Raw genomic sequence first — 14,801 nt, forward strand, 5'->3', positions numbered from 1 at the left:
CTGTCCAAGTTGGCATATTCTGTTTAAGACGGAAGTGTTTTATGCCAGACCCGGCCGAAAATCTCTCCCATGCATGTACTCACGCCATCATCATCACACCTATCCGCGCAATGGCGATAATTGGACATTTTAGAATGTGTGGTACAGCGCGAAGCATCGATAAAGGACGCCAACAAAACGAGGACAAGCGCTTGTTTTTCTTGCGTCTCTGGTCCCTTCTTCGCTCTGCACCGCACATGCTAAAATGGAAAATCAACTAGCTCAAACCGTCATCCTTGTAATATGACTTGCCGTTTTGTGCCCACCTGGTGGTCAGGAAAGCAGGCGTAGAAAGGTGAGAAAGCGGCGCCCTAATTATTATACACAAATATTATATTTATTGTAAATGACGCGGCGGAGAGGATCGGCCTCTCTGTCCTGACGTTGGAGCGGGCCGTTGCGCGCTGACGCGCGTTCCAATGACCACAACAAAGTTCATTCATTCATCCATGACCATATTTATATACTATTTATTTTGTCACTGCGTAATTTTGCAGAAAGGAATGCGCTTTCAGCCGGAACGTATAGCAGCCTGGACGTCTATAATAACAGAAAATGTGGTAGTGCATTCCTGGAGCATCTTTAGAAGATGGTGTCCGACAACCGTCTCGTGTCGGTGGCGCCGCGGCTGCTCGCACGGGTTTCCACGCGTCTACTCACCTTTGAACATGTGTATGGGCGCTTGCATGCGGTTTCACTGGAGCTATGACCACGCAGTATCATTACATAGGCACCACACCCTCGCGTCGCATATACCTGGAATGCCGGGTAGCTTCCCGTGTGCTGTTCACCTTGCGCAGCAGCACACACCTCGCGCGCATGCTATCGCTTTCTTTGCTTCTGCATTCGAGAGAGACGGCAAATAATAGAAGAATACTGTGCCTATTTGTATTCTTGTGTTAGTTAATGTGGAACAAATCTGTCAATGCTTGTTAGAATACGTGTTTCAGTTTCGTGTTATCACCAATTCTTCCGAAGGGAGGGCCAACCAATTTTTATTTAGAAGAGCACCAACAAAGAAGGGACGTCGTCTGACTTTTCGGCATTCGTTGTCTGCTGGCGCTTTGCTTTTAGAGTTTACAGAAGCACATTTTATTTTCAGAAAAGGCAGGTCAACCTGACCTGCACGATTTGATTCTAGTACCGTTATTTCAATGCAAATGTGTAGTTACTAAAGCAGTAATGCATAGCAAGCACGCAAAACCTCAGTGACACATTTAGTACAAAGGCCTCCAACGCTCGCAGTAGCTTGAGCGGAATCCTCGTGTCTCGTTAAATTGGCCATTGTTGAGAACGACCATGCTTAGCGAGTTCTTGCTGTATTGTGGCCATGTCTCGTTGTGGGGAAGTTCCGGAATCCTGTTGAGAAGACAAAATTTCATAGAATATTTTGCGCAGAAGCATCAATTGCCAAAAGAAAGGTAACTTATGTGTTTTAGAAATATAAAATTGGAAACATACATTACGAAAAACCAAATAAGTGCTTGACTGTGCGGAAAGTATCACCTCAATGAACGCAATGACCCAGGTACAGCAGCTAATATTACGCTGTTTTTGTGACCTGGTGACATGATTTTTACTTTTTTGTTTTAACTCGAGTAGCCAGGAATATACTGCTTGTCAACATTCTTTTCAGCATAGAAATAAAAGGTGAATGTCACTGCTTAGTATAAGATCACCCCCACGGCTTCCTTATTAAGTATTACATGATACCGCGGCCCCTTAGTATAACCAATGCAAACCAAAAGGTGCAGCGAAGTGTGGTGGCTATCGCTGCAGATACGAGTCGAACCTTATTTGTGAAATGTAATAGCCGTAGTGCACAGAAGCTTGAAGAGCGTGATAGCGAGAGGTGTAAAAAGCGGGTGTAAATATCATGAAGGGAAATTATTAATCAAATGTGCCTAAATGTGCCTAAATTCCTAGAACTTTCTCGCCTCAATCTTAACGAACATGTTTTTAACTGGATATGCAGCTTTCTCACTAATCGGCAGCAGTTTGTCTTTGTTAATAAATGTTCATCTTCTTATTCCTCTGTTATATCTGGGGTACCTCAGGGCACTGTCTTGGGCCCCCTTCTTTTTCTCATATATATTAATGATTTGCCTGCTAACATATGTTCTAACATCCGCATATTCGCTGATGACTGCGTTATCTACCGGCCTATTACTAACACTGATGACATTTTGTTTCTTCAGTCTGACATTCAGCACGTACTAACCTGGTGTAATTCATGGCTAATGTCCTTAAATGTGAAAAAAAAACATATCTGCTATCATTCCACCGACGTCACTCACAACCACATTCAAAATACCTGATCAAGAATGCAGAAATCGCTTCAGTATCAAGTTACAAGTATTTAGGCATCCATTTGACATCTGATCTAAATTGGTCTTTTCATATTTCACAGGTTACTAACGAGGCAAATCGCCTCCTTGGTTGCTTTCGACGAACCCTGAGACTAGCACCCCCATCAGTGAAATCCCTTGATTACTTAACACTTATCCGTCCCAAAGTAGTATATGCATTCGCGATCTGGGACCCTCATCAAAATAACCTTTCCATTACTCTTGAATCTGTACAAAATCGCTCAGCTCGTTTCATTTTCTCCGCCTACTCCTATCATGTAAGTGTAACTGAACTAAAACGTAATGCTCATCTCAGAACTTTAGCGAACCGCCGAAAAATTTCCACATTGTGTCTGTTTCATAAATTCTTTTATCATCCATCTCTGAACTCCATTATCAGCCCCGCCCATCGCATTTAAAATCGCACAAACCACGGGAAGGCCGTCTAGCCGCCCCCTACAAGCACTTCTGCGCATCTGTCATCATTTTTCGTCCGTACAGCAAGGGACTGGAATGACCTGTCAAACGCCACCGTTGATCAGATCGACTCATCGTCATTCAGATTATCCATAGGAGCAATGTACTGCTGAAATTCCACCCCCTCATGTAATACCCCTTCAATGGGGCCTTTGAGCTACTAATAAATAAATAAAATAAATAAAAATGTGTCCAGAAGCATTACCTAGCATTACATTGAAGAATGAACTAGTATGATTTTATCATTAGGCAAGCGAAAGCGACTTCAATGGATAATAAGAAGCTAACAGAAATGACGGGGGCACGAAGCAGAACGATCAGGAAAAGCACTACAAATGATCGTAAGCAGGGCGTGGGGAATCGGGCATGTGAATAAACATGGAGGCAGTATTTGTAAACTTGAGAAGGTATTTCACCCGGCTACTCCTACAGTATAGTGAAACTTATGGTACAAGCCAAACTTAAGGTAGAAGTCCATCAGCACGTTTATTGTACCACCACGTTGTCGTTGCAGATTAACTTTAACGTCAGCTTTACCTGCCGCCCCCGTTGTCTCCTTCTTAGATCACTTCCTTGGCTGGGGCTCGTTAGCGCAGCTTTTCGCAGTGATACTTGAACTGTCTCAAGTCGATTACGGCGGCATTGAATTCTGTACTCCAAGGCCATTGAGATTCTGAATAATTAACCGTCTTTTACTACCTTTCTGCTTTTGCACGCTTATACGAATCAATTTAGGGAAATGCAGGTCTATGCCATTTTCATGTCTCTTCTAGCGTTTAGTGGGCGTAAGAGTTAAATATGGAAATCATAGAGCAGTAACGGTAAGTCGCGCAGTCCTACTCTTCCGGTAACTATTGCTAGTGACAAATCTGCAATTGCGGCGGTGCGACTCGAACTTCGTTAAAAATCTAACCTTCCAATTTAAGAGGCAGTTGATAAATTAAGTACACTTCCCTCTACTTCTGTTATTCGAAAGCAAAAAGTAACATTGGAACCCTTGAAAATGATGGTCGGCACATTTTGAATGAGGTTTGTAAGCTCCCGTTTACACAACGTAAGCAAAGAATTCTGATTTCCTGAGCATATGGAGAGTAACAATTATGTTATAATTTCTGTGTTCGTAGAAAATTCGTTTTTGAGCACCTTGATTTCATTATTGCCCGTGGTCATTTGGCTGCGTGCGTTTTAATCGTTTTTTGTGATTGTTATAAATGAAGCGAGGTGTATCGACGTGCACGAAATACTTTGGACGATATTCCTCAGATACTTAATTTTTTTTCATTGGTGTGACAGTGGTGTAGTATTATCTAATATTTTTCTAGATTATTTTGTCAACAAAGTCAATAAATTGCGAAATTACTTAGTTATTACAACTCTTTCTTCATGAAATCTGATTCCCTTTTATCCGGATAAACCATACGGTAATTTAAGCAGGACCACTCACATTTGGGCTTTCAAAACATCCGCACAGCAGTGAAAGCGTATGTTAAGCATAACGTGTTTGAATGTGCCACATCCGTAATTTGTGACAGGTGGCCATACAAATTCTATATGTTCCACGCATTCCCGCTGCTCAAAGTAGAGGTATGTGTTCTTTTCTGTGTTCGGTGATAAGACGACTGTGAGAATCGGCAATGGCGTTACAATATTTAATGCTAATTATACTGATATACCCCTCTCGTGGATTCGTATGATCATTTTATGTTATTTATTTACAGAATACCTGCGCCGCCTTGATGGCCCTATCGCAGGAGACACAAATAGAAAAAGATGTATTACATTGTTCACAGAAATAAGTACAGAATACACAAAACAAAGTAACATCAAGGTGAGAACATACAAAAAGTTAACATTTTCAAGCCAAACGAAAAATTCAAACGAAGTTAAGACTGTAAGGAAGTGTCACAAACACCAGGCTGGAATAAATATTCTGATTACCAGATACTGAAACACATTCCTCTGGTAACAAATTCCAGTCTGTCGCAGTTCGTGCAAAAAAGTATTTGACTAAACGGCGCGTATTACAGCTGTATTCGTGCACCTTCTTCAGGTGGTCGAGTCGCGTTGATACATAAGTGGCCTCCTACAGGAAGTTGCGGCTATCAGTGCCTATTTGATTATAGAAGATACGGTGGATGAATTTCAATCTTAATTTTTTTTCTTCTGGTGATTATTATTTCCCAGCCCAGCAATGCTTTTATTTCAGTGATACTCTCGAAAGGGTTTTAGTTATTGGGAGATGAAGCATGGAGCTTGATCTTAAATTTTTCTGTTATTTGTTTAAAATATTATTGATATGGATCCCAAATCATGGAGGCATATACGAGGGTAGATCTGACGTGCAATAAATAAAGTGTTTCCTTGATATATTTGGACTTGATTTGAAATTTGCACGAATAAAAAAAACAACTTTTCACTTTCCTTAGATAATGACTGCTGAATGTGTACGTTCAATATAAATTTCAGCGTCAAGTAAACGCTGAGGTAATTGCACCCTAAGACGTTTTTATTTGTGTTTTCATCCTTGTACTGTGTTCGATGATCGAATTTTTTATCGACAGAACGGATGTTATTTCATTTATTATTTTTCAGTCTCATTTGCGGACATAGACACCGATTTGACATTTTATCAAGGTCCCTCTGCAAGATTGTTACATCTGATGGTGATTTTATTTCGCTGTAAAGGTAACAGTCGTATGCAAATAATTTCAAGGGGAACCGTACGTCATCTACAGTGTCGTTATTATATATGAGAAATAATAGTAGCCCAATAACGCTGCCCTGGGGCACTCATGAACGTACGGTTATCTGCGAGGAACTACACCCATAAATTACCACGCACTGTTTAAAACCATTTAGATAATTACACATCCAGGTTTTATTGTGTACTTTCAAAGACGTTAACCTAATAATCATCAAGTGATGAGATGCTGCGTCAAACGCTTTTTTTCTATCAAGGAATGTGAATCTAGCTCTTTGTTCTTACCAGGGCAGTTGCCAATAAAGTGTTGGAATTCAAGTAATTGCGTGTTGCATGAGTAACCGTTACAAAAACCAGGCTGTGAGGTAGTAGAAAGGTAATATCATGAAGGTATTTAAATAAATTACTATAAAGGAAGCGCTCCAAAACCTTGCAGTATACTTAAGTTGAAGATATGGGCCTGTAATTATCCGCGAGTTTCTCGGCTCCCGATTTCAAGATGGGATTGACATTCGCGATTTCGCAGTCCTGTGAAACCAACCCAGCCTCGTACGAGATTTGCAATATAGTAGAGAGATATTGTGCTATAACGCCATGACATTTCTTTAGAATATAGGATTACATTCTATCCAGACCAATACAACTAGAGGCGTCCAATTCCTGCAAAAGACAATCGATACCATGTACGCTGATGTTTATTTCAGGCATGCACTGGTCAAAGGAATAGTTAGCTAAAAATGATGTGTACGTATCCCTCAGTTGTATCTCCAGAAACACCGATTTAAAGAAGAAATAAACGATGGAACTTTTTCAGAGTCTGTCTTTAGAGAAGCAGAATCTGATTTTAGTGCGGGAACTAAAATGTCAGCGCTTTTACTTATTTTATATTTCCAGAAAGCTTGACGGGTTGTTTATTCAGGTCTGTGTTTATTCGCACAAAATATAATTGCTTCGCTTTCCAGATTACCAGTTTCAATGTCCAGTTTGCATTCTTTATGTGTTGGTGGTTGAGTGAAGCGTTATTATTACAACATTTTTGTACGCGCTTCTAGCTTTCCTGTTCAGTGTACGTACTTCAAGATTACCCGCAGTTTATTGTTGACAGTGAAGCCGTACATGGCTAGCCGATTCGTAAGCCCGTCCGTCTGTCCGTCGCCTGGACGCCAAAAACTCCTCTGGTACAACCCCAAGCAGATGCGCGCAAAGACAGAGAGAGAGGCGCGCGATTAGCTAACACCACCAATATAACACAAGGCCTGTTTACTCCGATCCATCGTCTTCACGCTACCTGGCCCGAAATTTCCATTGACAAGGCTTGTGTGATGACAGCGGTGACGTCAAAATGACTGTTGCCTACTCGCAAGCATCACCATTAGGTTCTATGGCAGTCGGGCCAAGTAAAATGACGTTATGGATCGACGTGGAAAAGCCTTGTGCTATCTAGGTGGCGTTGGATTAACTGCTCCAGTAGCGAGGTCGTCGCTTTCCGTGACAGCCGAGTGCGCGCAGAGCAGCAGTTTTTCTCCGGCAACGAAGTGCGTTGGACCCGCGTCATATGTAGCAACGCCGCGAGCAGAACTGGGAACGAGCTCGTCTGCGCCGTTCCGATGCTGCAGCCGAAGCACAAGAACAGGCTCGTGCTGCACAGTGCAAGTAGCAACTGCGTACCCAGGACATGCTAGCCTACCAAGCCGTCGCTGAATGCACCGTCGGGATTAACCCAGTGATAAACACCGGGCTCCACGTTTCAGCTTCTGTGGTTAACCAACTTTACCGAGTGCTTGGGCGGTGATATTTTTTTTACTTTCATTATATTTCTACCGCAAGGAAGTTGACTATCAGAAAAATATTACCGCCGAGCCCATTTACTCTGTGCTACGTAAATATTAGAAAAGCAACGCACCCGTTTTCGCCGAAGCTGGCCAACATTCGCACGAAGGCCTCAGCCATGCGACCACCTGGAGAATCAGGATCTCCTGCGTAGGGGTGACCAAACGCGAAGGCCACATCGGTGCCATGGGGCGCTCCCATCCACCCAGGCAGTGGAAACATCGCCGTCTTGTGCGTGAAGACGTACGTGAAAACTTTGTTGCCCTTTTCGCTGTGCTTTTCCGCGAAGAACTGCAGTGGACAGTTGAACAATCTGTCCGACACGTAGTCGATGTATTGGCGTCTCAGTGCATTTTTATCGTCTTTCGGTGCTTCCTCGGTGTACGTTTCTAATATATCCGGTATGTCATCTTTAAGCAGGCGCCATAATGCGCCGCGAAGAGATTTAACAAGCTCCTCTGGTGAAGTGGCTTGAAGGTCTTCCTCCAAAAGGTCGGGGACCAACGGGTACAGGAGAAACGCAGCTGCTTCATCTGAAGTTACGCCAGCTAAGACGTCTATAGATGAGAAGAAACCGCGCTTCAGGGTCACTAAAGGATCTCGGGGAAGAAACTCGTTGTGATAAGTTGGCGCAAATATAATCAGCTTTGGTTGCACTACCTCCAGAGAAGCCTTGACGAGCTCGTCGGCTGATTTGCTTCTCATGCAGTCCACGATTTCTTCCGCATTCGATGACAGGTCGGTAGTTCCACCGTTCGAGCAGCCAACAACGTTAGCGACCTTGTCTGCCTTGACCATGCTTTCCGGAACTGTGTCCCACGTGTCTAGGTTGTACATTGTGCCGCTCATCAAAACTGCCCTCTTGAAGAGGCCTTGGCTTAAAGGCGACATGATTTGCGCGTGTATGCTCATTGACCCGGCGCTCTCACCGAACAACGTCACTCGCTCAGGGTCGCCTCCGAAGTGTCCGATGTTCCGCTGCACCCATTTCAGAGCCATGTTCTGATCCAAGAGACCAACATTACCTGGCGCCTCAGGCGAGTTCGCGTTCATGAAGCCCAGGATGCCAAGACGGTAATTCATGGAGACGACGACTACATCGCCCAGCGCGGCGAGCAAGAATCCACTACAGCCCGCCATATTTGCGCTGCCTAAGGTGAATGCTCCTCCGTGGATCCACACAAGTACAGGACGACGCGAGCCCGGGTTAGTCGCGACCTCTGGGACCCATACGTTCAGCTGGAGGCAGTCTTCTGTAAAGCTCAGGTTGCCCATTGTGATTCCTTCCAACAGCACCTGGATTGGCGCTGTCCATATGCAAAAAAAAGAGAAAGAAATAAAGCGGTACATTGAGTCGCGCTTCAGCTGGAGGCAGTCTTCTGTGTAGCTCAGGTTGCCCAGTGTGCTCCCTTCCAAGAGCACCTGGATTTGCAATCCATATGTAAAAAAGACAAAAAAAGCCAGTCAGTTCATTGGCTGACGCTAGGGTAAGGCGTATCTATTCACTGTAGTGCTCACAAGTTCTTGAGCCTAATGGTGGGCTTCCCATTCCCTCTCCTGCTTCTACGTTATTCGGGTTAACTTCCCTGCCTTCTGCTTTCATCCACCCCCCCCCGCTGTTTTGCTTGGCAAACTGAGATATTTGCACTAAACGGCCATATTGGTCCGACAGATATATATTTAGCCGGCGTTTACCATTTGTATGTATGTTCACCGATCTGAATAACTCATTTTAGGTTACCTAAGTAAACGAGAAAAGGGTAAAGTTACCTTCTTCGTACCTTTGAAGTTTAGGTATTTATGTCTTCCTCATTCATGCTTATGCTGTAAGTCCAAGAATCAAAACGTATTTTCATTCGCGGAGTAGAGAGCTAGTCAAGCATACCCTATCTTTTTCTCTCTTGAGAGAGAACGTAGTGGCTCTAAGGCGATTGCAGGCGAACACCTCCCCCAACCTTCAATTTTTAGATGTCCTCCACCCGACATCCTACTGTCCCGTTGTCCGGTCTGCGGCGGCGCCTCTACGTCATTTTATGTGAGATTGGAGCGCTGACGTCTACCCCCAGGGCACAGAGCTTACAACTATATGCTAACCCTGGATAGCTGGGAGGCTATGCTAAGAAAGGCTAACCCACAGGTTGTGCAAGCTTGGTCGCCAGGCCCATTGTAGTGGTGCACTAAGGGCTCCACCCTTTAACCTTACGAAGACAATATAGTTCTCTCTCTCTATCTCCTCAATGAACATCGATAGTAAACCGAAAGTATTTATTATCAATGTTGGCTACAGTATTCTGTTTTTGGCTGGCTAGCCGTTATTTTACGGCCTATTATATTTTTATTCAGGCTAAGGTGCTTTGAAGGATGAAAATAAAGAAGAGAAAACTACTCACGGTACGACATACGTTCTGACACCGTTTAGGTGGGGACAGCGCACTTTTCTTTTTTTTTTTTAAACTGAACCTTTCTTTGCCTCTTGTCCATGGTTTGGAGATCTTAGCCATTTCCTCGCCTTGTAAACAAGAGCTTCGCCTACTTGTTATGTGCGTCGGGGTATGTGCACCTGGCTATGTACCACCAGGCCCGCACTCGAATGTGAAACATTGATCTCTGGGTATCCGGCTTTTCTTGGCCAGTCTGCAAGAATAGGTGTGTGCCGCTGTGACAAACGGAATTGAAGGCTGAAATGCATTTACATATGTGTCAAGCTTCTCAGTGGATATGCTTCTCGTTAACATTGTACCATCAACAAGAATCTCACATGGCCTTTTTCCTCGCAAGACAGAAAGTCAGCAGCTACTACTGGCGACGAGACCGTTCATGTTCCTTCTTCTATAGCTGCTGCTTCACTCATTCAAACAAACTTGGCGTCATATAGTTTCCATCAAGGCGCTGCACCATCGCTACCTTCTATTTTAGTGTTATGCTTACTATGCGTCTAAGGCTACGTGTGTCTGTTTCGTTCTTCACTTCACCTTAAGTGGGCTGTCCTAAAATGTGATGTTAACTTCGTGTGCCTTCCATCCTCTCTTCGCGATACGCAAGTCAAGCAATGGCACTCATGTGATTCCCACCTGAGAACAGGCTGTGTTTCCAGCCGTTGCGTCTACGGTGCCCTCCCAAGCTCTTTTGGGAAGCGGAGGCCGAAAGCGGAGCTTTCCCACAGGCGGCTCGGCGAACGGAATGCCGCGGTACTCTTCGACGGTCTTGTTCAGGACACGGATAACGTTGCCGCGAACCATGCCTTCCATGGTTTGCCTCTCGACGAATGCATCGTCGGCCGTGGCAGTGAGCACGACAGCCAGAAAAAGGCCTGACAGAAGTGCTGCACTGGTCGCCATTGCTCTGGTCGCCGCAGATTTGGCCTAGGGTGAAATTGTAAAGGAGACGTCAACGCAGTAAAACTTTGAACCACGTATGCCGTATTTACTCATGGAATGCTAGAACTCGTTCCCGCTAAAAGTTCGTGCAAATTTTAGGCATGCGATAATGCTGCGCAGAAAGTTTCTGTGATAACGTACTATGTATTAAATATAAAAATCATAAATGAAGTGGCTGTAAATGGAACTCGCACATCAGCCACTGTCTTCTATATAGTATTATTTCCAAGCGGCACTTACTTTAGTAATAAAAGCAGTGGTTCTACACAAGTAGCAACTGCAAAGAGCCTTTAAATTACTTTCTAAACCTAGAATCAATGGATGAATAAGTAAAGCGACCTTGGATCAACCAATTAATGGCCATGCCATTACTGTCGACATCGCTACTGTCGTCATCCTGCAGCTTGACACGAATCGTGTAGATTCCATCTCGCCCTATGCCGAAGCTACAGGAAGAAATACTAAGCCGAAGTTATGTGCCCCTCGTGTTGGTACCGGAGTTCACGAAATGGTGGAAACGTCACCCCTTGTTAGGTTTGGAGCGCGTTGTGATTGTGCGCGCCGATAGCCCACATAGAGCTCAAAAGCTGGTGCTGTCCAAGCGTGCGCTATCATTATTACCGGCCGGCAAAAGCTGGCGCAAGTCGCTGCAGCAATTTGGGACGGTGCGATATTTACTCGAAGTTTAACAATTTTTTGAAGGCCGACGGAGGGCATTATGCGATTGAATAGCTTGGGCTTGAACATTATTTGCAAAGAATGTTCAGCTATTTTGGTACCACACAAATGAAGCGCAAAGTGCTGAAATATAAATGTGCTAAGGTGATAGGCGGCCGGGTCATTGCGCCGTTTGTCACCTCACCTAAATCAAGTAGGGAGCAATTCATTCTGTATGACGAGGAAGGCCGCGTACACTGCACTTCCAATATATATGCCTATGCGCAATGCATATTTGCAGCCACGTCGGCTCAAATCGCCGAGAAGTTGAAGTACTCTTGTGGTTTACCCAACACGACAGCCTTCCCCTAATACAAGCTCAATGTTTGTATTAGCATCCGGTCTGCCCAAAGTACTTTTCGCCGCACGAAAGTGGAATAACGTAGACCATTCCCACAGAGCATGGCAGGAGGTGTCCCCTGTGTTTGACGCGGCACATGGTCTGGGACGCCTGTTTAGATCTGTGGACGCGATTGTAAATGTCGTTTAACGAGTTTTCAGCTCAAACGACGAATTCAACACCATATTTCATCGCTGTCTTTTTTAACCCACGTCCCATCTGGTGTATCACTCGAAGTACCATTCTGGCTGCCATAACCTGCCTTGCCACCGATATGTACGCGGAGGATCATATATGGGCTCGGATGCTAGCGATGTGGTTGCGCGGACCGAGAAGCTGGCGAAGCAAGTGTGCAGGCCCTCGTGAGGGAGTAATATACACCATATGGGTTCCTTTTTGCATTCAAGCGATACTCTCGGGTGGTCGACAATTTCACTTCTCATGGTTTTTCTTTCTCATTAAGGATTTCCCTTGAGCCGATTTGGCCACATTCCATGAATTTACACATTAAAATTTGAGCGACCAGTTCTCGGTGTTGGTCTCTTCGACTTAAACGCAAAAAGAACGATGTTTGCTTTATCTGTGGTGTGTCAATCGGCCCGAACACTGCGGGGTTTCTACCGTAATTCACGGGCATAATTCAATAGAACACAGGAGTCGTCCGTTTCGACTCAAACGCCAAAGACAAAACATTTGTCAGGGCGAGTTTGTCGTACGAATTTCTTTCGCTCTATCCTATTCCGTTCTTATCGCCCATTGCTCAAGGTCAGCGGATCCAGCGAAAATGTACGCGGAGCGGAGCTCGGAAAACTGGCGAAAAGCGAGAATTAAAGCAATTACGATAAATTTGCTTTTTCCAAGAAAAAATGATCGCAGCGGGCCCATTTTCGTGGCATTTTATCTTGAATGCCATAATTTTAATGGCAGAATATTCACAAATTTCCATCTTGGAGACATAATGTCGCACGATTCGTCTTTTAAATCATCTCTTTTTCCATGCGTACAACCAGGAGGCACGTGACTTAGATAAAGATAAGAAAAAAAAAGCGATACATGGAGAAAAAATGAATAGAATCATTATAAAATGCAGCTCATGGACACAAAACAATTTGACCGCCTCAACTCCGGGAGTTCCAGAAGAGATGCGTCCGGTACATACGCATGTTTGGCGGTGCTTACCTCGTCCTCTAATATCAACTCCGGGACCCGAGTGGCTATCCAGAAAAAAAAACAACTCCAGACAAGCACAATCCACGATGCGCTTATGGTAGGCGGGATTCCTGCGACACTGTCTATGTTTCACCAACACGCGCCATCGCTGGCTCGAAGAGGAAAGCTCGAGTGCGACGCGACAGCGTCGAGTGAAAGAGAGAAAGGGCTGCAATCCCCACCGCCGTCGAGGGTGCGTGCTCGTGCCAGGGTCACGCGTATCATTTCGACGGAGATGCTCCGCCCCTCTTGATGAAAGGCGTCTACACTCCCGAACGTGCTCGCTTGTGCGTCATTGGTAAAAAAAAAAACGAATGCTACTTCGAGAAATCAGGACAGATAGCTTACACCTGATTAACAAAAGTTGAAGCGTACTTCCGGAGCGTAGTTCATCTGCCAAACTCGAATTGGACTATATAGGTTGAGCTTTTATGCTCTCCGTGCGGACCTATAGTCCGTTCACTTCTCTTGTTCTCGAAAATTTGCTATCTCGGGGAATTGTAGAAGTTGAGAAAACCACCGTACTCACTCTCGCGTTGAAGTAGAGTTTTTAAAGAAATTGGAAGGCGCTTAAACTTCGCCTTTAAACATGGCACTCCGATAGCATTCAAAGTTACGAGGCTGCTTTTCACGCTTCCCGGCGACTGCAGCACGTTTACCAACTGCGTAAAGTTTACCGGGAAACGTTGACGGCGAACGCTATGCACGGAGGCGAGCTTTCTGGTAGAAACGCAGCTTCTTGTGTGGGCCGCGATGGATGGATGAATGGATGGATGGATGGATGGATGGATGGATGGTTGGATGGATGCATGGATGAACGGATGGATGCTATGCGCGTCCGCTTTGGAACGCGGCGGTTGCTTGCCCCACCAAACTCTCGTGGTTATATTGCCTATTGTTCTGCCTATGTTAAAATAAAAAAGAGAAAAGAAAACAAACACCCACGACGAATTCCCATAACCAAACTTTCTGAACCCGCGTTGTGATCTTTGTTTGTGCACGCCTAGTTGGTTGTCGTTTGCCTCCTGGAGCTGTTGCAAGGCACTGGGCGCGTCTCTTTATGGCCTTTGAGATTTTGCGCGCGCCGGAGTGCCCAAATGACGAAGGCCATGGCCTTCGTCATTTAAATTATGTGGTTTTACGGGCCAAAACCACTTTCGGATTAGGAGGCACGGCGTAGTGGGGGACTCCGGAAATTTGGACCACCTGGGGTTCTTTAACGCGCCCCTAAATCTAAGTACACGGGTGTTTTCGCATTTCGCCCCCATCGATATGCAGCCGCCGTGGCCGGGATTCGATCCTGCGCCCTCGTGCTCAGCAGCCCAACACCACTGAGCAACCACGGCGGGTTGCAAATGGGTTTGTGTTTGAATTTCTGCGTAAAAGAATTACGTTTTCTCGTATATTCAAATTACAATCCGACGCTATTTTGTCTATAGCTTATGCGATAGTCGTACTTTAGGATGTTCCTGACCTATTTTACTTTGAGGAATTCAATTAGTTCAGTAACTTTTTTACATTGCATGGAGGGCCCGCGTGGTAGAGTACGCGTCGTTCGGAATGATTTTTGCCGAAAGGACGGTCCATGCCGCACTGACGGTCCACGCGGCATCCAAGCGGCACAGCATCAGGCATTGATTTTGCGTCATGACCTTCTATAGCAGCTGCTTCTATGCAAGGTAAAACAACGTTGAAAATGAGTGAAACTACTGAAAAGTTGTCACAGCTGCAATGCTTAGAGATGCATTGCATCGGGCAGCTAT

General features: G+C 44.9%; 1 protein-coding gene across 1 annotated transcript; it reads right to left on the minus strand.

The window, feature by feature from the left end:
- Positions 1–1,017: 1,017 nt before the first annotated feature.
- On the minus strand, positions 1,018–13,145 carry LOC142564057 (acetylcholinesterase-like). The gene is made up of 4 exons (XM_075674876.1): positions 13,009–13,145; positions 10,467–10,757; positions 7,469–8,691; positions 1,018–1,398 (listed from the first exon to the last, which is right to left on the minus strand). The coding sequence occupies exons 2-4, from the start codon at positions 10,731–10,733 to the stop codon at positions 1,257–1,259; spliced, it is 1,632 nt and encodes a 543-aa protein (XP_075530991.1). The 5' UTR covers positions 10,734–10,757; positions 13,009–13,145; the 3' UTR covers positions 1,018–1,256.
- Positions 13,146–14,801: the final 1,656 nt, after the last annotated feature.

The sequence above is a fragment of the Dermacentor variabilis genome, chromosome 11 (genome assembly GCF_050947875.1).
Source record: "Dermacentor variabilis isolate Ectoservices chromosome 11, ASM5094787v1, whole genome shotgun sequence".
Lineage (NCBI taxonomy): Eukaryota > Metazoa > Arthropoda > Arachnida > Ixodida > Ixodidae > Dermacentor > Dermacentor variabilis.